This window comes from Alligator sinensis, unplaced genomic scaffold, assembly GCF_000455745.1.
Source record: "Alligator sinensis unplaced genomic scaffold, ASM45574v1 scaffold482_2, whole genome shotgun sequence".
Taxonomy (NCBI): Eukaryota; Metazoa; Chordata; order Crocodylia; family Alligatoridae; genus Alligator; species Alligator sinensis.
The window spans coordinates 91,148-113,780 of record NW_005842678.1 but is presented as its reverse complement, the minus strand read 5'-3'; the positions used below and the strand labels follow the sequence as shown (position 1 = coordinate 113,780).

Genomic DNA, 22,633 nt, shown 5'->3' with positions numbered 1-22,633 from the left:
GGGGGGGGGGGAAACGGCGCTGTTCCTACCTGCCTCCCTGCCCTTACCCACTGTCATTCTTGATGGGCAATTGGCTAATGTATAATAGAAGGTCCCTGGGAGCACGGACACACAGATCATAAAACAAGAGGAAATTAAATAAGGTTAACACAAACTTAGTTCAACTGCACAACCTGACTTTTAAGCTTTATTTACAATGTCCTCAGAGAAAAGGCTGGGAAAACAATTCTCAGAAGGTCAAAATCTGGTCCAAAACAAGTTCCAAATCTGTCAGAACAGGGAAGCAGGTTCCAGAGACCTTCAAAAAGAATGCTCAGCCAGACATTTCAGACTGAAGACTGATCGTAAGCCGATCAGCTAAACTCAACTGTCACAATGTTGAACGGATAAGTAAGCCATTACTCAAGTGACTACCATCTTAATCACGCTTTTTTAAAGATCTGCACCCTGAAATGCACTTGGATGAATCAGAAGACTGTGCATCCATGGATTAGTAGGGCAATATGCTCCATATGTTCAGCCTAGCTAAACAAAATGAGAGTTCATCCAACTTAACCAGGGAATTAATGCCACTGCCAGAGAAAATAATTTACCTTGACCTGAAAAGGGAAAGGCAGGCTGACAACTGTTTTCTTTAATATATTTGATCTGTGAAACAATGGCTGCACATTCTTTCACCTTTATGTGAATGCAATTTTGTACCCTAAATATTTAAGCAGCAATAATATTTTTATCAAAATTAATATTATGTAACAGGAAGTAGATAAAATGTGCATCTAGGAGACAGCCAGCATTATGCATTCAGAATTATATGTACAGTTCCAGGAAAGGTCAATATGATTAGTATTCATGTAGAGAAACAAGGGTGTCTATAAATATACAGATCCCAAAATACTATTCTGTAAATTACCAGAGTAGTTTTTTTCTGAGTTGCTGTACCTGAATAGCAAATCTTTCTTCATTAGCATATTACTTCTCAATAGACAAACACTCGTATGCTTCTCTTTCTGAATTTGTTCTCATTACACTATACAGGGAGAAATGTTATCCAGCAGTCTGTAGTACTTCATGTTGAGTCTGACCTTGTATCAATTCAAATGAAAGGCAATATTCCAACTGAAATAATAAGAGAATTTCTTTCATGGTCACAAGATCACACCCTTCTTGCATTTCCATAATAGAATCTAGAGAGACTGCAGAATGATGTAAAATGTAATAAGATTAGGAGATTAAATAGAGCATTTTGGATATAGCCTGACTACTTAAAGAAGGCTTCAAGCAAGTGATACCTCCTTCAAGAAAAGGAAGGGGTTGTTTTAAAAAATGTGAATTCCAAATCTGTATTCTGTGTTTCAGCCTGTGTTTTTATTTTAAAGTGTCTGAGAAAAGCTCAGGTTCAATGTCTGTATGAAACCTAACACAGTAGGGCCCTACTCTTGGGGCATTTAGATGCCAGCATAATAGTGTAGTAATAGTTAAGAAAATTTAAATTTAAATAGAGATACCACACAAGTCTAACTCAATGCAGTTGTTAAACACCCCACAAAAATGACAAAATCAGTCATGGCTTTCTATGCAAGTCACATTTATTGTGCCTTGGTCCAAGATGTAAATCAGTGGCAGGAGACTGCACATTCCAGTCTTCAGATCGATGTTAAAAGGCTATAAATGATTTCCCAGATGTAGTAAAAATCCTCTTTTGCAACTACTCATATTGAGTGCTTTTTCCAAGGATGAGATGGGTCATTCAAGCTTGCCAGGAGGCTATATCTGGCATTCTCTCTTCTTTCCAGTTTAAAAGTATCTATCTCTTTTTTAGCCATCAATAAGGACAAAATAAATTTATCTTTATAATCATCTGCCAGCTTCTGTCTTCCAATTTTCCTAAATTTTTTATAAGTATATTGAAAATTCATTACCAGAAGACGGTATGACAGGGATACAGAACGTCAGTGTCCTTGTATATACAGGTCAATCTTTATCATTTCACCTTGGCACAATTAAATGAAAACCAGTGTTATGCAAACCAATTTTCAAATAGCAAAATAGGAAAAATACAGCTTGCACAACATAGCATTGCTCACAAAGGCTAGGGATAGACATTACACATAAACCAATTTGAGTGATCAAAAACAAGGTTAAACCTGTAACAGAACAGAAATTCAGTGCACATAAACCAGTTTCAAAATAGCTGAAACCAGTTTCAGATAAATCTGACTGAATGTAGTATCAGACTTATCTGATTTGGGTCAAACCGATTTATGCAATGTCTATCCCAGACCCCTTCCTGGTTTAAGTTAAACCAGAGTCCCCCAACATCCCAGATGCTTTGCAGCCCTGGGCTGGGCTGGGCTAGCCTGTGCTCTCTGCTCCAGAGAACAGGCTAGCCCTGCCTATCTCCTCCATAGCCAGAGCTTTGGGGGAGACTGCAGGGTCTGCCTGGCTTCCCTCGCTGCTCAAGCAGGGATTCTCCCTTCCCTCCCTCCCATCTCCCACAGCATGCACCCCAGCCCCACAGGCCCTAGGCATGTGGTATGCTAGCTAATGCTGAAAGATGTCCGTGTGTGTGTGTCCGTCCAATTTCACTGGGACAGGCAGACAGACAAAGTCAAACAAGACAGTGGATTAGGGCTTTTTGGAGCTAATCAACAGAACAGCTAGTAATGTTCCTCCATTCCTTCATTGGAGCTGTGTGGAAAAAACTTACCTGAAGCCAGAGAGAGGCGGTGGGACGCCACACCGGCAGGTGCCGGCGGCAAAACTGAAACCACGACGGCAGGAGCTGCCGCGGTTCACAATCAAAAGGAAAGCCTGCTGTGGAGCCAGGAGGAGCCGGGAATGGCTCCCATGTCGGTTTGGGTGCGCTTTGTAAAAGTGTGCCAGGGGCAATTGGCCAAGCAGCCACCCAGTAAAAAAAGGCCTAGCAGGAAGAAAGCCAGGGGGGCCCGGAAGAGGCGTCCCCAACCAGCTCAGAGAGGTCGAAGAGGACCGAGGAGCCAGTGGCAAAGGAGATGTGGTGGCACCCCAGAGGGGGAACCAGGAGAGACAAGTCAGGTCAGCGAGGGCCCAACGAGTCACCTTCAAGGCCAGCGTGAGCAGAGGCCAGCAGCAGCGGTGACTGGAACACCGGCGCCAAAACCCAGACAGACGACAGGCAACAGGTACTGGACCCAGGGAGGGGGTAACCTGCCAAGGGGACCCAAAGCCCAGGCAAAGGCCGACACCCCATGAACCGGGGAACACCAAAGGGCAGCGGTGGACGTTCAGTGCCAGTACCATCTGTAGCCCACAGCCACAGCCCTTAGGAAACCGAGCATCAGTGAGGGCCAGAAAACTGGACCTGATGGATAACATCACGGTTGGCGTTAGGCAGAGTGTAGGGGAGGTGGAGCCCCAAGAAGCAATAGTCACGAGGACAACCGAGGGGGAATACCGAGGAGACGGGATCAAACATCCTCCTCCCCGTAAAGGACCAATCACCATCAAAGACATGGCAGGTGAAACCCCCGTGTAGCTGACCCAAGGCCGCTCCCAGTAGCCTGGCCGTGCAACCCAGAAGGCGACAGTGAGGTTCGAAGGAGACCCAGACGTGTGACGCTCGGAGGGAGAGGCACGGAAAGCTACAAGCTGTTTAAGAAGTGCTTGAACTAATAAGAGAGGCTTTTGTTTTACCGATGGGCTGATAAACACTGTGGTATTATCAGTCCCCTGCTGGTTTGCAGCTGTCAGGTTTGCAGACAGGGAGGAGGAGACTGAAAAGCTCAGTATCATCACCAGATGCATGCACTACATGCACCCCCTTTGCCTCAGAGTGCTAGCTGGGGGCTAGGGTCTGGCAACACTCCTGCCCCTTAAGCAGCGAGAAGGTGGGGTGGAGCTTTAAACCCCTCCCTAATCATAGTATTCTGCCTGGTCCTGGCCACTCCCCGCCAGCTCAGCACTGCAGAAAGGAAAGGAAAGGAAAGGAAAGGAAAGGAAAGGAAAGGAGGGCTCTTCTAGCACCCCCCGGCTTCTAACCTCAGCCACTGCAGGCATGTACCTGCATGTCTGGAATGAAAAGGGAATGTCTATCCCCCTCCAAATTATTGAAAGCTTTGCAGGTTAGACTAACCTGCAAAGATTGAATTGACTCAGGCTCAGGCTTTTTGAATGTCTGTTCCTAGCCAAAATACATGGCTACTTATTTATTTATTCCTGTTAAGAGAACTTAGAAACCAGAGATCTGGCATAATTTATGAAGTTTGACCCAAAAATAAAACTTATAATGAAAATGAATTGATTTGGAAGCAGAATTCTAAACAATGCTTGGTGTAATCACAACAGTTTCTGTTTCTAGCAACTTCTATTCTTTTAAATGTTACACCTTAAGACAGAAATCTATGGGGGAGTGAAGGAGTGCTTAAAAACTTCTCACCAACATGAATTGTGAGAAGGAGGAATAACTGCTGAAGTGAACTGACCATTTCAAATAGAGAACTTTGTCTTAATGCTAATTCAGTCATATGATTTATATGAAGATAAGGATGATACTCTCAAATCTCCACATGACACTTGTCCTTCTCAAAACCATGACACAACTCAGCACAAAGAGTGGTGCCCACTGACAATTGCTCCAGACCTATTATCGGGGTATCATCAGATATAAAATGAAAACCTGTGTCACAGGTAGACAAGTCATTTTGCCTGCATCTGGACAATGCAATTACTCCTTCACCACAAATCAGTGAATTCATTGAAAAGTAGTTCATTTTATAGAATTTTTTCAAAATAAAAATATTTCTCAGGCTCATGACTATCAAACAACACAGAAATGCCACTCTGCAAAACATAACTTAAACAAAAACAAACCCACAACACTTCTTAAGTTGTCTTCGTCTTCTAAAGTCTTCGTAGAATTAGTGTCATCCAGAATTATCATAATCAGAAATTATGCCCTTCCGAGTGTTTGCCCACTGATATAGCACAATAATAGTGTAGTAATTACAGCTTGACAGCCTGAGTACAGACTGGGTATACCGTATAATAGCCAATGAAGAAGCCCAATTCTACTTCATATTTAACCACCGAAACATTTATTATGGTTTTGCCACAAGCCATGCATATGGGTTAGGATTTTAGCTTCCAATCTATACCAATGTAACTGAGATCAAATCTTGTCCTATTTTTACAAGGCAATGTTAATCAAGAATAGTTACTGTTTTGTTAGCTTTCCACTTCTGAAGCCTAAATTGTGTAACATCTCTTTGCTTTGACTACGGTGAGAGTTTATTTTTGTCAGGTAACTTTAGCAGCTGTCCTGAACTGTTGAAAAATACTTCTATGGGAAGTGAAAAAATGTTTGCATACTTGTGAAATCTCAAATGGTCCACTATATTTATTAATCATATATGTAACTAGAGGAATTTTTTCTTAATAGTTTCTGAATCTTAATACAAGCTACTTCACAACTTACTACTTAAGTTTGAACTGCTAAATCCTCTGGTCCAGTTCATCTACTCTTAAAGCACGAAAAGCAAGGGGGAGCTAAAGCAACTTCATCTTCTCCCAATCCCAGAGCAGCACACACTGCAGCATAAAATTACAAATTGCTCCAGCAATGGAGATGATAAATCCCACTCCCTTTTCCAATAGAGAAGACAAACGCTGGTTTAACCTCCTTAAAATTCAATATATGACTTCTTGTGTTTGGCTGTCACTTTAAATGGCTATTTATTTTAAATCTTGTTACCAAATATATAAACTTTTAATCCAGTACCATATGTCAAAGGTAATGTTAGCTATCAACTGAACTGCAACAGAGTACGAGACAAGTGGTTTCATATCTGCTGAGTGAGCTCTAGCTAAAGTTACCAATGAAAGATGTCAAAAGATCCTTCTCACTTAAGTTAGAAAGCAGTATGAAAGAAATTCAGAGAAGAATTGAAGGCTTTCCTTCTTCATACTGAAAATCAGAACCTGATCCAAGAAAGGAATGAAAATATATTCTTCCTCATTTCTTATAAACAGGGGTCCTGGTTTGCTGTGTTTAAAAATCCAAAATTCTCTGATAAACATCCATGATTCTGATAAAACCCCCCAATATCTGTGTTTTTCAGCAATTAAAATGAAAGTGGTGCACTGATACATCGGTCCCATATTGTATCAGCACTGATAAAAGGAAATGTGACATGATCAGCAATCAGCTTTTTTTGGTTAATGTGGCCAATGATATTGCTGATAAATGCTGTGTGCATGCATGCTACACAGCACGCAGGCAGCCAACAGCACAGCCCAGGGAGGGAATGGGGCTGGGGCAGGTGCTGTACAGCCAGGGTGGGGTGGGGTGGGGTGGGATGGGGCACAGGACGGAGCTGTGAATGGCATGTCCATGGGGCACGGGGCAGATCCTGCCACTGCATGCATCCTGGGAGGGTATAGGGCAGAGCTTTCCAAACTGTGTGCTGCGACACATTAGTGTGTCGGCGGCAGTGTGTAGGTGTGTCGCGCGAAATGCAGAAAATTTTGCAGAAGGGCACCGCGGAGCTCCCTTACTTGCGTCTGCTTCCCTTGGCCCCTCCCCCGGAACTGAATTACTGTGTCGTGAAATGATGCATGTCTAAAAAGTGTGTCACCAACATGAAAAGTTTGGAAAGCTCTGGTATAGGGGGTGTATACCCCCCGGATCTGCACATGGGGCGAGAACAGGCTGCCACTGTGGGCTGGGGTCAGGGGCCGTGCCAGCCTCTTTCCATTAGGGAGACTGGGCTACACTTGGGGTGGGCAACAGCACAGGGATGGGAACCACAGGATGGGCTGCAGCCACCCCAAAATTCACCATAGCAGCACCCCCACCACCTGCCCCAAGTACAGCCCTAGCCAAGTCTCCCTGCCGGAAGAGGCCAGCACTGCACCCAGCCCAAGCCCACACCAGCAGCCCGCCCTCGCCCCACACAGATCCGGGGGGCACATGCCCCCCATGCCCTCCCAGGGTATGTGCCACCCCTCCTCCCCACGCCCCTCAGATGAGCCGCAGCTGTTCAGCAGCCCGTCCTGACTGTGCAGTGCTGCCCCTGCCCTAGCCCTAGCACCAGCCCCACTCCCTCACCACAGGAGCCTCTATCTACCCCGCCACACCCCTTCCCTCCCCATTGGCCCCATCCCCCACAACAGACTTACCAGCCAGATGCTGCTCTCCAAGCTGCCAGACCGCATATCAGCAATTAGATCTGTATTGGCTGTTAAAAATCGGCTATCGGCATCAGTCCAAAAACCTTTATTGGTGCAACCCTAAATGAAAGGCCACTATATATAGGTATCAGATGAATGCAAAGTTTTATTGATATATTTACAATTTTAAAGCAACTTGGAAGCCTACCAGTGCTTCAATAACTATAATAAAATACATTCTAAATCCCTATATATTTTGGTGTTTGATTTTGTTTTATCATAGAAAATCAAAGCTCTCCCTGTGCCCTTCACTCACCAGGATGCAGGTCCAACTGCAGCTGTTCCCATAGCTGCTTTGTGGCTCTGAGCAGCACATATACACCAGTGCCCTGCTCCTGCCCATGCCATTATCCCTCACTCCCAACCCGTCCCTGCCTGCACCCATTCACTCCCTCCCAGCAGCAACTTCCCCCCTGCACCAGGCCATGAATCCAGCTGCAGCGGTCCCACCTGCTGCTTTGTGGCTCTGAGCAGTGCCAGCCCCTGCTATTCTGCTCCCTTCACCCATGCTCAGGCCCCACCAGTCCCCATGGTCTTCCTGAGAAACCCTTAACTGGGGTTCAGGGACTGGGCTGGGTATGCCTCAGGCTGGGCAAGCCCCCCGCCGTTTCAGGCCAGCCTCCCCTGCACAGGTTGCTTTAACGGGCCAGGGGGCACCAGGCCTGGCTCTGGAGACTACTTCTACCCAGAATGTACTCCCACCATCTCTCTCCCTTACACACACATGCCTCCCTCCCCCACTGCCACCCTCAGCCCATAACACACAGACCCTGATGCCACCTCCACCACTCCCCCGACCCTTCACAACCCCCCTGAGTGGTTACCAGGGCCAGGAGGCCCCCCTCCCCGATCCCCACCCCGGGGCTGGCAAGGATGTCAAACCCCCAGGCTAGGCAGGGCAGCATGTCGGCTAGCTATGCCACTCCTCACTTCCCCTCCCCATGCCCCACCATGCAGTGCGCCCCCAGTTACTGCCTCCAGTGCTAGCCCCAGCAGAGTTGTCAGAAGCCTCAGTCCACCAGAATGTGGTATGGCAGTGCAGTGAGCAGTGGGGCAGCAGCCACCAGCACAAGTGTCCTGGTCCCAGCTGGGCGGTGCTCCCAGCCCCAGCCCCCAACCCTGCCCTGAGGATACCTGGCCAGGCAGACAGGGGCATAGTATGCACTGCCTCCCTCCCTCCCACACCAAGCTGCTGCCACTGCCACCTCAGTTGAGCAGTGTCCCAGCCCCAGCCCAACTGGGATAAGCCACAGAGGGACGAGGCAACTCGCGACTGCCCCAGCCTGTGGCGCAGGACAGGATGATTGCTATCCACACACCCCTGCCCTGCCCCCCCGCCTGCCCACCCTGCCAGTTCTCCCTGCAACCCTGCCTCCCTGCCCAGGCAGCATTATCCTCATCCAACCAACATGGTCCCCCCAGCCTTCCTGGAGGAGGCCCCCAGCTGCTCCCCTCCTCCAGGGCCCAGCCCCTAAAAGCCCTACTTACCCCAAAGCCCGCAGGAGGGAAAGTGAGTCTGAGCCAGTCCTAGCTTTCTCAGGTCCTGCTCCCAGCCCCTCTGGACAGGGCTTAGGGTTTCCCTCCCTTTTGCAAGTAGCTCTTGCAGGTTGGAACCCTGCCAGCCTGCAGAGAGCGGTTTGCAAAAGGGAAAACCCATGTTTTCCACTTCAAAGGGGAAAAATCTCCACAGAACACAGAAAACCTGGATCCCTGCTTATAAAAATAAACAGGACAGTGACTATTATGATTAGTAAGATACAAATACAAAACTTCTTAGAATTGTAGAGAATATGCAATATTGGCATTTTAGCTATGATTTCAGGCAGCTAGCAGGAAGGAAGAGATTAGAAACAAGGCAAAACAAAATCTGGTTTAAGAAGGAATTTAAAGAAGAGAAGCTGCTCAGAACTAAAACTAGAATGCTGTTTAACTGGCACAGTCTGGCAATAATAAAGTGACAAAAATGATTTTGGCATTGTTTCTTTTATCATCTTTCTATAAAGAAAACAGAACTTTAGACAATTTAAAGGCTTAATAAAAAACAAGCACTCAAAGCTGACACTACTACCAATATCCTAATAAAAAGGTATGTGAGCACTGAATGCAAGTGAATCACTGATGGATTTTTATCATGTATGGTAATTATTTGTTCTCTTAGTTCTGCAAATGCATTTCAGCATTGATGCCTTTCAACCACAATTCCAGGAAAACCTTCCCTACTTAGGACAGCACTTCAGCACCTCCTTAATTCAAATATATGCTGAATTCCTACTAGAATATAGCTGAAACTAAATAGATATTTAAATACTTCCATGAAAGCTTAGGCATGCTTTCCTTAATCAAACCCTAAGCACAAAAAAGACTAACAAAAATAGTAACTTTACAAATGAGTGCACTTAAAATATTTTTGCTTGCTTGACAATGGTGCCTTCATTCTGGACTATGAAAAAATATTTTTGTTTAGATGAGAAAACAAGTAGATTCCCCAATCCTCCATGCCTTTTCAGGGAGAGACATCCTGAATGAAGAAAGAAAGAAAAAGGTGAGATCTCTTCCACTAAATCAGTGATTATCAACCAGGGTGCCAGGGGATCTTGGGGCACTGCCAGAGCCTTTGAAGAGTGCCCTGAAGTGTGAAGAAATAAGAGAGGTATGACAAGATAAGCAGATAAGCTAAGCAGATAACTGCAGGCCCAGGTTTGTCCCTGCCTGGACAGTTCCCTACCCCCACTACCTGACTCCACTGCAAAAAAGTACACACTGTAACACATAAAGTAGTTTTTGAAATTGGGTGCCAGTCAATTCACAAGAGTAATGGAGGAATGCCTCAAGTCCAAGAAAGGTGGAGAACCACTGCCCTAAGTGAAACAAGAGAAAACTCACAAAATGTAAAACTTCATCCTTTAGTAGTAGTGGAGGTAATGGCTGTAGCTGTGTTGTTCTAAGGACATAGGCAAACAAGGTTCTTTGGGTGGATGTGTTATATTTTATTAGACCAACTAAATAGTTTTTAAAATTGTTCTTTGCAAGCTTTTGGGCACAACCATCCTTCTTCAGGCATAGGGAGAGTCTGCTGTTGTTTTGTGAGCTCCTGGATATTGGCGTCTATTCCATCTAGGAGAACACAAAACAACAGCAGACTCTCCCTATGCCTGAAGAAGGGTATTTGTACCCAAAAGTTTGCAAAGAACAATTTTTCAACCTTGGCTTCTTTTGGTAAAACATTTCTCCCATCACAAGGGAAACTTCCAGTTCTACAATTCCTCGTAAGTTCTGCTGTAGTTGCATACAAAATTGAAAAAAAAAAAATGCATTGACTGTAGCCAATTTGATGCAAAGGCTTTTCCCAAAATACAATTATATTCCATTGCTGAGGCCTAAGCGATGGAATCCTGTAGGCAATTCTAATTATGCATTTTTGCAGTTTTACCCAAACCAATGCAAGTCTGCCATCCTAAAGCTGTTTCTCAATATTGCCTAGATAAAAAAAATGTTAAAAAATGGTTAAAAAAAATGTACAGGTCATCTGAGGTTTGGATTTCAAGTAGCTGTTTTTCTGCAAGCTGCCACTTTTGGCAAATACCAATATTGCAGAAAGATACGGGGTCAGATTCTACCACCTGCTACATCGGCACAACATAAAAATCTGTTCCACTGAATGGAAAAATCTTCAGCTCTCTAAATCAGTATTTCTCCATAGTTTACTACAGAAATTTCTGAAATATTTTGAGTGAGCAATAGCAAATATTACAAAGTGGTCAGATAGTTAGATATAGCACTTACAATTACCACAGATTATACAGTAAACTTATATTAATATGAACTAAAACTCCACTGAGAAGGCCTATAAGAAGGAAAAACGAAAGCAAGGAGAAAACATAAGCGCAGTTAAGAACACTCACCAGCTGGGAGGAAGGGAGATGCAATCTATAGCAACTAATTGCAAAATAACTATCTAAAGGCTGCAGCTGCTTTTCTCCCACAGATTCAAAGGCCCAGCTACCAGAAAGCCATGCTAGAAAAAGCTTCCTTTGAGTGGGTGAAAAATTCAGTGTTGACTACATAATCCAAGGGAAAGATACTTCTCAGGAAGGGCCTAAATCCTCTCTTTTAGGGCAGGAAGGAGAGTGGTAGATATCATGAGATATACAGACGGAACCTAGTATGACAGGTATTTGCTTCCTCTGGTATTATGTTTCCATAATAGATATATAGATGCCAGTTGGACATCAGCTGCTTCCTGTACTTAAGATTTACCACTACTCTGATGGAGTCCCACTCTCTATGCAGAATACTCCACTTAATTACACAGCCCTGGGACTGAAAAAGGCTGCATGTTTACCTGGAGAATGCACTCACAAAGACTATATAAACAAAATTCATCAACTACTGACAGAGCCTGCCCTAAGGTTTTTTCCACCTTATCACAGTTCACCAGCTTGTTTCCAGAGCACCTTGCGTTTCTATGGGCCCCTCTGCACTCTACAAGTATGCTGTGATTAACATGTTCAGAGTAACATACGTGGCAAGGGTGCAACATATGCACCCAATTTAAGGTGCCATAAAATGACAAACCAAAAATGTTCCATATCTTATGCACAATATTTTATGGCTGGTTTGCATAGTACCTTAATTTAAACATGTAGCAGGTCCTGGCCAGGGCCAAAAAATCAGATGATTGTCAGCCCCAGCCCTGGACCAGTGGGCACTTGTCTTTCAACACATCACTGCAGGGGGTTCCTCAGATTGTGAATGTATAATAAATATTACAAATATAAATATTATAAATATAAACAACAAAATCTACTCCAAGTATCCAGGTGTATCTTAAGGTGCACTATAAAAATTCATTGAAAAACAAGCCCAATTTGCTTGGAAAAAAAACATGCAAGGGAACTATTTACTGTGGATTTTTCCATAATGAGTAGCAACAATATACCTAAGCATCAGTATAAGAAAGTGTTTATTTTTATGAACATAGGACTTGAAAGAATTGCACACTGTATTTCTTAACCTCTCTCTCTTTGAAATGCATTTACATAAGGCATAGTTCATCTTACCACTTGCCAAAAGAAAACTACATAAAATGTGGGGGAGTTCCCCCTCCACCAATAAAACTGAACTGGTAATGCCTGCTTGCCATAAAATGCATCCGTGGGAATTTTGCAAAACCACATGAGCCTTGGGGCATGTATCATAGTTAGGGACCTACCTAATTCATAGGGGCTACCCACCTCCCCTCCCCGCATTGGTGGTGAAAGCCAGGGCCACTTGACAGGCAGCCCACACAGCCAATCAGCGGCAAGGGGCAGGAGCAGGAGTCATCCTGTCTGCAGCCCTTCAAGCAGGTAGCCCCCCCACCCGACTGCTGCACCGTGCTAAGAACTGCTGGCTCCCTCTGAGAAGCTAGCACTTGGTTTCAGCATTTTGTTTTCCATAAGGGCTATATTTTTCCCCTGTGGATTTTTTCTGACAATACGCTGAAATTCCTCAGTGCAGATACCTGGCATTTATGTATCTACCTGAAAGGAAAGCATTTGTGTAATACTGTATGAAGACTAAGTTCAGTAGTTTACATAAGGGTATGGACACAAAGTTTACCACAGGATTCAAGGGATGGAGCTTTACTGCACACCAACTGCTCTGGAGTAACAGTCCAAGTGCACACTCTTACTCTGGGGTAAATGGAAGTGAAACTGTGATAACTTACCACTTTTCATTGAGCGCTAAAGCCCTCCAACCTATTGGCCCTGTGAGAAGTTGTTCAAATGTCCACACGCACAAAGTAGTAATGTTTTGCTATTAGTTCATTGTGACATTCTAGCAACAGAAAGAAAGAAGACATCTGCTCATGTCTTCTTTTAATGTAGGGACACCATCGTGCAGCAGCAACCGCAATACTTCATAAGAAGGGAACCTTAATCCAATGGCAAGGAAAAACTAAACAACCAGAGGTTTCAATTTTGCAGCAGCCTTCACCACCTTCACAGCCATTGTAAAGTATTCTTGCTTCATCTACCTGCTCCCTCAGTGAAGACTTATTTTGCTATTTGTATTCCTTTTTTATTAGAAAAGGGTTATCTTGTCATGATAATATTGATATTGCCATAATCCAGTTTTCTACTGTAAACCAGTAAACTGTAAGAAAAATGCAATTTCTAAAACAAATACAACTTTTTCTGCAGGTTCTTTGCGTTTCAATCTTTATTTTCTGAGAAGCTGCTGTGTTTCCTCTCACTACACTACTTCAATGCATTTTTAATAAGGTGAAGACTCCTACAAGCCCAGATAGACTCTTCTTTCTTTGAAAATAGAGCTCCAATAAATAATTATGAAATATAATCAGAATGTCTCTGTATTTCAATTAAGTTGTATTTTAAGCATTCAAGAAATATAAGGTGCATTAAAGGATATAATTTTTCTACTATTTCTAAATACACTTTACTAGAAAAGTTTTGTATCGCTTCATAGTAAGTAGCGTAGTAACAGTCTCCAATAATCTGACCAAGTTTCTACATCTCTACTACTCTAATGATTTCTAATATACACAGTTTTTGTAACAATGAAAGGAATGTTTTCATAGATGTTACATTTAAAAAGCTTGAGAGTAACTGATCAATAAATACATTATGCACATTAAGAAAGGTTGCCCTAACCCACAAATAACCAGAGTACAAACAAGAAAGCACATGACCTTGATAAAAAATGGACGTTTAATATGATGCCTATCAGCTCCAGTTACTTTACTTAATTTCTAGAAGGATCTTTTCCTTGAGGTAATGGGACCAAAGAATTTGAGAGATCAAAGCACTTCTGTGGTAGGGAGGCTATGTGACACATTTCTCACAGGTATTTAATGTCATGTCTGATTACAGACAACTGCTGAGAAAAAAAAATAACTTTGTTGAAACAGAACATACATACATAGAAGCTAACCCACACAAAGAGAAGACAACTTTTATATTACCCTGTCCGATTTTTGCAGTGGTCTTCCATCCTCCAAATACAGCTTTAGCAAGAATGTATTGAAACATTTCCCTGCTTCTCCCATAGACACAACTGTAAATATATAGTTGAATAATATTAATCTATTTTGTGAACAACGTTATTTTGATCCCATATGTTCATAATCACTGTACATTGCAGGCATTTCACTGCTCCACCTATCAAATACATTTTTCAGTTTTGAACTTCTGGTGTTTACTTTCCCAAACTTATTTAATCTCTTGCTCATTATGCAATTTCTTTTCATCACCCAACACATTAGCAAGACCTTTTAACATAGGACTTTTGCTGCCTCTCATAAATATCAGCATAAATTCTTTCAAATGTCAATAATCCCTTTGCAGTAGCAGGACTAGAAAAAAGAATGTGTCTTTTCTTGCCTGCTGAGTGTGTCTGGACTCCCCCCGTCCCCCTTCCCTCCCAGCACACAATCAGAATTCACACCATAGTTAACTGAATATCTCCAAACAGTTTTAATACCATATTTACCTCAATCCAACAAAACTTGGAATTTAAGATGATTTCCCCCTTCCAATAATTCGATTCTATACATGGAAGATTTATAAATGTGTTAAAAATGTCAATGTATAAAATCTAGTTATTGAAGGGCCATCTTAAACGCACCCCCCTCCCCCCACCACTGCAATGTGGAAAAGCAGCAGCATGGTTACAAGTGGCAGGGGGGAAGGAAGGGGTCAAACAGCCCAACTCCTGCCCCTTGCCCCATGATGTTTGCCCTCTCAGAAGTGCGGGGGGAGCAGGCAGCAGAAGTGTCGGGGCACAGCAGAGCAGCACAAAGATGGCAGGGGACAGGACAAATGTGGTGGTAGGGGGTTGGAGGAAAAGGGCTATGGCTGTAGCAAGCCCAGATCAGGGTCAGGACCAGAACAACAACCCCTACACCTCTACTCCCACCATACTGTACTTGAAACTAAGACAAGAAACTTTTGTTCCCTCGAACTAAATGGAAGCAGGACCTAGTCATGGGTTTGGGTAAATACAGTGCATGTTTTTAATCAACTGGCTTTGTATTGGCTGGCAAATGCATACTATGTGCTCTTTAGCTACTACTCCCCTCACCTTCACTGCCAAGGTAAATCCAAGTTATCATCTGAAAGTGGCTCTATCTCCTATCCCACCCATAGGCTAAATTCTTCAATGAAGTGGGGTGGTACTTATAATTCAATTCGACTAGCCCGGGGCAGGCAATTATTTCGGGCAGAGAGCCACTTACTGAGTTTTGGCAAGCCATTGAGGACCACATGACAGGCAGCCAGGGGCAGATAAATATTAATTTTCTAACATTTTTAGGTGCCCCACAGGCCAGATACAATGGCCTGGTGAGCCATATCCAGCCCCCAGGCCACATTTTGCCCACCCCTGGACTAGCCCGTTACAGTAGGGTTTAAAAAATACAGTCCCACAGGCCAGATCCAACCTGTGAAGTCACACCATATGGCCCTAGTACTGGCTCTGCAGGGACCCAGTCTAGTACCTCTCCCTACAGCATGCTGGATTCAGCACCCAAACTGCCTGCTTTGGTCAATCCAGGACATGAGCTGCAAGAGTAGCTCAAATCCTGGACTAGCCACACAGCAAGTACCTCAATGCAATTGAGAACTGACCAAAGTGGGCACTGGATCCAGGAAGCATGGTAGGGGAGTCCATGGGAGCCAGCACTCTCACTGCATGCCCTGTCCACCCCAGTCTGGCTGGAGATGACACCACATTTGGCTCACATCCCAAAGCAGGAAACACAAGTGACACAATCCTGGACCAGCCAGAATGAGCACTGCTGGCACCAGATCCAGCATACAAGGGGGAGGGGGACAGGGGAAGGGGAAGCAGCCTGGGTGTGATCCAGCCCTGCACTGTTCATCCAGCCCCTGGAATGGTCCTGTAACACTCATCTGGCCCACAGGGCCCGCTGAGCTCAACATCCCTGTGTTAGGGGTACAAACTACAGCTCAAGTTGGTACAACTCATTAGCTGCTCACTCATCAGTTCTACTAATAATACAATCACACACTGTAAAATCCAGTTACTCTGTAGTTTATGTTATAGCATATTGTGGCTGTTCTCCCTTAAACTAGGCTAACTTGAGAGAGGTACTTCATGTGTAGATAACTCAAATTAAGTTTACAGTTAAGACCTAGCCTTAAGATAGACATATGATCCTACCTAAAATAAGCTATGGATGATTAAATGACAGGGTCAGAAAGTCCCATTAGATATAGGATGTCACATCATTATAGAGAAAACCCATGCTTCTTCTGCCCAATGTATACAACTATGACTCAAAAGTATCATATTGTATATCTGGTCCTAGTTACCAAACATTTCAAGCCAGTTGGTGAAAACACACAGAAAAGACACAACTATGGAGTGGTGTTGTCATCCAGCCCATGGGGCTCCCCACAAGTCTAGAAATTTGGCAGTGGGCAAAAATTAGCAGTGGCAGTGTTAACTCCCATACCCCTGATGCCAAATATCCAGACCCATAGGAACCCTGAGGGCCAGATAACATAGCTCTGAATGCTAACCCACGCTGGTTCACAGTCAAATCTAGCAGTGTAGGGCTGTGTCAGTTTGTCAACAGATCCAGATACGTGGGGCTGGGCCAACACAGGGCCAGGCCAGCATACTGGATCACACTCACATACTGGCCCTGCACGGGAGGGTCATTTTTACTGCTGCAGACATTGTATTCTTCGTGAAAATATTTCAACATGGCTCCTAATTAAACATGCAATATTTTAGTGTTAAGCACTACTAAACACACACAAACATACCTATAGTTTAAAAAACAAATTTGTTTCCTGTTATGAATAGTAATTGGGATATATGGAATGATGGTGCCTATCCCCACTTTGAAATCTGTGATTTCTGTCTAATATGGCAACAAAGGATGTTACATTCCACAGGGCAGTTGTAACATGGTGAACTTAACAGTTTAGAGTACAAAGTTTCAGGTGTGCTAGTACTCCCTTCTAATCATTGGCATGGTTTGCACATTCCCACAGAAACTGTCATATTAAAAAGGTTTCTCATAACACAAGGCTCCCTCAGACATGGCTGAAAATAGTTACAGGGTCCTGTCCCTATTTGGCTCCTTACTAGGGTGAGAATATTTCATTGATGATGCAGTCATTTTCATCTGTGGATCTGTAACTGTGCCTGTTGAGAAGTAAGTAGCTGGGCATTTCTGTGTCAGTGAGAAACTGGTATGTTTTTTCTGCAGTTTAAAAGGGTATATATAAGAACTAGAATGGAATTTTTTGGAGGAGTGGAAGATAAAGTGAGAGAAAGCAGAGGTCAGGAAATATGAACTGTCCACAATCATCAGCAGTCACCACTGAGTTAAAAATAACACTGATATATTGATAGTGAAGTATGAATAGCACAAAGAGATTTGTGCATAGTCACTTGATCAAACAATCAGTTTCTCCACTTAGCAGCTTCTGATCAGCAATTACTCTGCTATAAAGGTAGAGGATATTTTTATAAGAAATACTGTTTTCCATGTTCACCAGTTTGAAGAACGCAGGATTTATACCAGTCAGCTAAAAACTCCTGATCTGTCCAGACCACTGCCCTCTTTAGAAATGAGAGTGGGCTAAGAGATCCATATTTTGCCGATGCCATGCTCCAAGTACTTTGCTACTAATCACCTTGGACCTGCTTGCATCTCAAGCAGGTCCAAGGAGGTGATCCTCCCCCTCTGTGCGGCACTGGTCAGGCCGCAGTTGGAGTACTGCATCCAGTTCTGGGCGCCGCACTTCAGGAGGGATGTGGACAGCATTGAGAGGGTCCAGAGGAGGGCCACTTTCATGATCAGGGGTCAGCAGGGCAGGCCCTAGGAGGAGAGGCTAAGGGACCTGAACCTGTTCAGCCTCCACAAGAGAAGGCTGAGTGGGGATCTAGTGGCCTGTTACAAACTAGTCAGAGGGGACCAGCAGGCATTGAGGGAGTCCCTGTTCCCCCCGAGCACTCCCAGGAGTGACAAGAAATAACGGTCACAAGCTGGCAGAGGGTAGTTTCAGGCTAGACATTAGGAAGCGCTATTTCATTGTCAGGGCAGCTAGGACCTGGAAATACCATGAGAAGTGGTGCTGGCTCCCACCCCGGGGGGCTTTAAAAAAAGGCTGGACGAACATCTGGCCGGGGTCGTTTGACCCCAGTACTTTTTCCTGCCATGGCAGGGGGTCGGACTAGATGATCTCCTCAGGTCGCTTCCGACCCTACCAACTATGAAACTATGAAACTTTTTGGGACCAAAAGTTCTGTCTCAACCCCTGACCTTTGCCACCAGAAGTCCCACCCCTTGCCCTGGAAGTAGTCCTGTTAGGGGGTGCAGAGGCAGGGCTGCCACCCTGGAACCAGAAAAAAACAAATTATATACTAAAAAAAAATCAAACATCTACTATAACATATTTTAATTTTACTTAAAAAAAAATTGTTCTGGTGTGTGTGTTTCCATAGTGTATACAGAGGTGACTGCATAATAGCTATAAATACAGTCTTCCTTTTGCATATGCGGGGGGGTAAGGGGTGTACGAGGTTGGGAAGTATGTGGTTGGGGAGTTGGTGGGGTGCATGTATGTGTGGGTATGTGGAGATGTGGATCTGGGATGTGCAGGGGGGATGGTAGGGTGTACGGGGTGTGGTAGTATGGTGGGATGTGGGGGGGGGTTGAGAGAGTCTGTGGGGGGTGTGGGTGTGTTAGGGGGTGTGGTGGGAGGTGGGACACGTGAGAGGATATGCATGTGTGTATGGTGTGTGTAGGTCCTCAAAGTCCCCAAAGCCACATGTGGTAGCAGCCAGCATGGCCAGACCCATCTGACCCCATAGCACACATTTCCGTGCTCCTACCCAAGTCTCTGGCTGCATGCACAACAGCATGTGGGGCAGGGCCACCCAGCCCCATTGCACTCCTTCTCATGTCCCCCGCCACACATGGAGGCAGCAAGCAGAACCAGCTCACCCAGCTCCACAGCTCACATTTCCGCACTCCTACCCAAGTTCCTGGCCACACATGGTGGCAGGCTGCAGGACCAGACCCACATCCCCATAGTACACAGCTCCTGCACTCCCACCCGATTCCCCTGAGCTACATATGGTGGCAGGGTGCAAGGCCAGCCCTACCTGGCCCCACAGAGTGAAGATCCTGCACTCCTGTCTGAGTCCCCGGCTGCATGTGGTGGCAGCGCGCAGGGCCAGCCCCACCCAGGCCCATAATGTGCAGCTCCAGTGTACAGGGCCAGCCTGGCCTGGCCCTGTACCACATGGCTCCCCATGCTCCCAGCCCCTTCTCCCCTAAAAGGAGTCATTGGCTCCTGGCCCAGTGGGACCCTTACCTGAATTTCCACTCTGGCAGGGAGAGAGGTCTGGGAAACAGCCACGGAGTCACCAGGCAAAAGCCTCTGCCAGGCAAAGGCTTCTTGTCTCTAGCAGCCCCTACCTTGGGGCTGGGGGCAGGTCAGACCAGGCTGGGGTGGGGGTTGGTTGCTTATCAACCAGAGCCACACCTCCTGCATGAAAGGTGCCAGCTTTCAGAGGGGCAGCAAGGACTAGGGTCTGTGATAATTCTTTTGGCTTACAGAGGGGCCCCGCAGGCCAGATGGAGCTGCCTGGTGGACTGGCTCCAGCCTGTGGGCCATATTTTACCCACCCCTGTACTAAGGATACACACTTGTGATGCACATATAACTTGACTGATGTCCATTTTGCAGTCTCTTTCAAATTGCTACTAAAATAGAATGCTTTTAGTTCTGATCTCTGTAAGATCTCCATTTCCAAAACAATGCCAAGTTTTTAATTATTTCTCTCCTCTTTTGGCCCAACAGAAAATTCCTAGCCAAGATAGGCATAATTATTTTGAGTCCCTGTAATATTTTATATTATTGACCAATATCATAGCCTGATTAAAAGCGATGCAATTACATCTGTTGCATCTCCTTTGCCTTTAAAACCTAAAACTTTTTTTTTAATAAAGCTATCATCTCTGTTCAACACAATCTACTCTAATGATAATCAACATGAAATGATAAAAATCGAGCTGATTTCTCCTGAACAGTTGCATACCAAATCCTTTTTTTATATATTACTTGGAGTTTGTTATAATGGTAGCAGGCATCTGTCTGTCTCGTAAAACAACACATTTGCACCCAGTGAGGCAGCAGCTCGTTGAACATCTGCAAGTGTGGCTGTAGAGCCCAATTCTTGAATGACGATCCCTTCCACATCCATAACATTTAAAATTTGTATCTAACAGTCCTGCATGTGGTGAGGAATTCTTCCTGAGGTTGTTCCTTTCCTCTGCATGTTGGGCTCTTTCCTCAAAAACCTTCAATCCACACTTAATAGACTGTTTCCAAGCACTTTGATCCTCAGCAATCTTCTGCCAATTGTTTTGCTCAATGTCCATTGCCTTTATCTCTCTATTAAAACATTTTCAAAATGGAGATAAGGACACCCACATGGTCTTCTTCCTGTAGTTCTCCATACAAGACATCCCTTGGGAACACAGCCATTGTCTATTCTCCACATATAACCAAGCCATAGAAGTTGATTCTGACTGGGAAGAGAAGGGAGCTCAGAAACTTTGGTACGTTCCCAAAACCTCAGCGTGGGCTAACTTTGTCAGGTTAGGAAATGGTATAATGGCTTTTAATACTGTTTGTGCTAAGTACTACCACTATGCACTGAGTTTATTGTAACTATGACCTTTTAAATGTACACTGAATCAAACGTACATATATAAAAAAAATTATTAAGATCTACTGATAAGTGAGAATTAGTTGTTCGCACAAACAAAAGCTTTATTAACTTGGAATGTTTCCCCAAAGATAACAAAACATAAATTCTTTCTGTACCTGACCATACAGTTTTGCCCAATCAACACACTAAAACCTCTCATGTTCAATATCAGCTCTTAGACTGGTTACAGAATGTTCACTACAAACCCTATGATACTTTCATAGTTGTTTCACTAGCAAAAATAGTATCATACATGACTAGCCTTTACACTGAACACAAGGCACAGTCCATGATCAGCAATTAGGAAAAGCATTCCTCAAGTCAATAATTCATCTCCGAATCAAACAGGCCCCATCGCACGCACGCTCTCTCAGCCCCATCAATGGCTGCCCTGTCTGCCCCAGCCTCCCAGCTCATAAATAAGCCTGGCACTCACCGGCTGCTGCTAGGTGGGGGGCAATCCCCGCTGCTGGGCACTGCCCCACACTATGTGAGGGCTGTGCCATGAGCCCCCATGCCCCGCCCACTCCCAGCCCCGCCCCATGGCTGCCCCACCCGGCCCCAGCATCAGCTCTTTAAAAAAGCCAGCACTCACCAGATGCTGCCAGACTGGGGGGGGGGGGGGGGGGGGAAATCCCTGCTGCTCCCCACTGCCTCATGCTGCTTGAGGGGACTCTGCTACAAACCCCCATCCCCCACCCACTCTCCCAGCCTCTGCATGGCTACCCCACCCAGCCCCAGCTCTTTAAAAAAAGCCCTGAACTCACCGGCTTCGCCAGGCAGGGGGGCAATCCCTGCTGCCCCCCACTGCATGAGGGGCTCTGCCACAATTAGTCAGAAGCCCCAGTGGCCACTGCAGCAGCCAGTGAGTTCAGGGCTTCTTTTTTGCTTTTTAAAAGAAGCAGGAGCTGGAGCCGGGCAGGGCACCTATTGATGGGGCTGGGAGAACAGGCAGGGGATGAGGGCTCGTGGCAGAGCCCCCCATACAACATGGGGCAGTGGGAATGCTCCCCCCACACACACACACCTGGCAGAAGCCAGTGGTGGGGAGGGGGATTTTTTTTACACAGAACTGGGAGCTGGGGCCGGGCGGGGCAGCCATTGATGGGGCTGGGAGAGCAGGCGGGGATTGGGGGGCACTCAGGAGGGCTTGGAGAGCAGGCAAGGGATGGGGTCTGACAGGTGTCTCCCTATGGTACCCTCCCCACTCCCCACCTTCTACTTACCAGCACAGAGTTCGGGTCCAGCTCCCTGTGGCAGCAAGCAGGGACTGCCCGAATCAATTCAGAGTGTGAGAGGGGAGGCAAAAGCCCCCCAACATCCCAAGACCCCACCTGGCAAGCCACAGTACTCACCACAGGGACAAAGATGGGCGGCAGCTGTGCAGAAATGCCAACACAGGCTCGGCAGTTTCACAGGCTCAGGCAGCTCCAGATCGGAGAGCCCCGGGGCGGGGCTTCGAAGAAGCACGGGCTGCTCAAAGAGCAGCTGGAGAGAGAGTCAGCTGCCCGGGGAGAGGGGAACAGAATGCCAGCTGGGAGACGCTGGCCACGGAGCCAGGCAGCAGTGGTCCCGAGTACAGGGAGGAGAAGCTGAGCGTCTGCCAGGGAATCCCAGCAGAAGGAACAGGGAGCCTGAGCCCCAGGAGCAGAGGGTCACCAGG

At 45.5% G+C, this 22,633-nt stretch overlaps 1 protein-coding gene across 12 annotated transcripts in view; it reads right to left on the bottom strand.

Moving 5' to 3' along the window:
- The window catches only part of DST (dystonin), a 428,507-nt gene that overhangs the window by 384,614 nt on the left and 21,260 nt on the right, over positions 1-22,633 (bottom strand). The window contains exon 2 of one of the 12 annotated variants that reach the window (XM_025215834.1): positions 14,174-14,265. The exons of the other annotated variants lie outside the window; for them this stretch is intronic. Coding sequence (XP_025071619.1) covers positions 14,174-14,202 — 29 coding nt within the window. The 5' untranslated portion in view covers positions 14,203-14,265. The remainder of the gene's footprint in view (positions 1-14,173; positions 14,266-22,633) is intronic. 12 annotated transcript variants of the gene reach the window in all.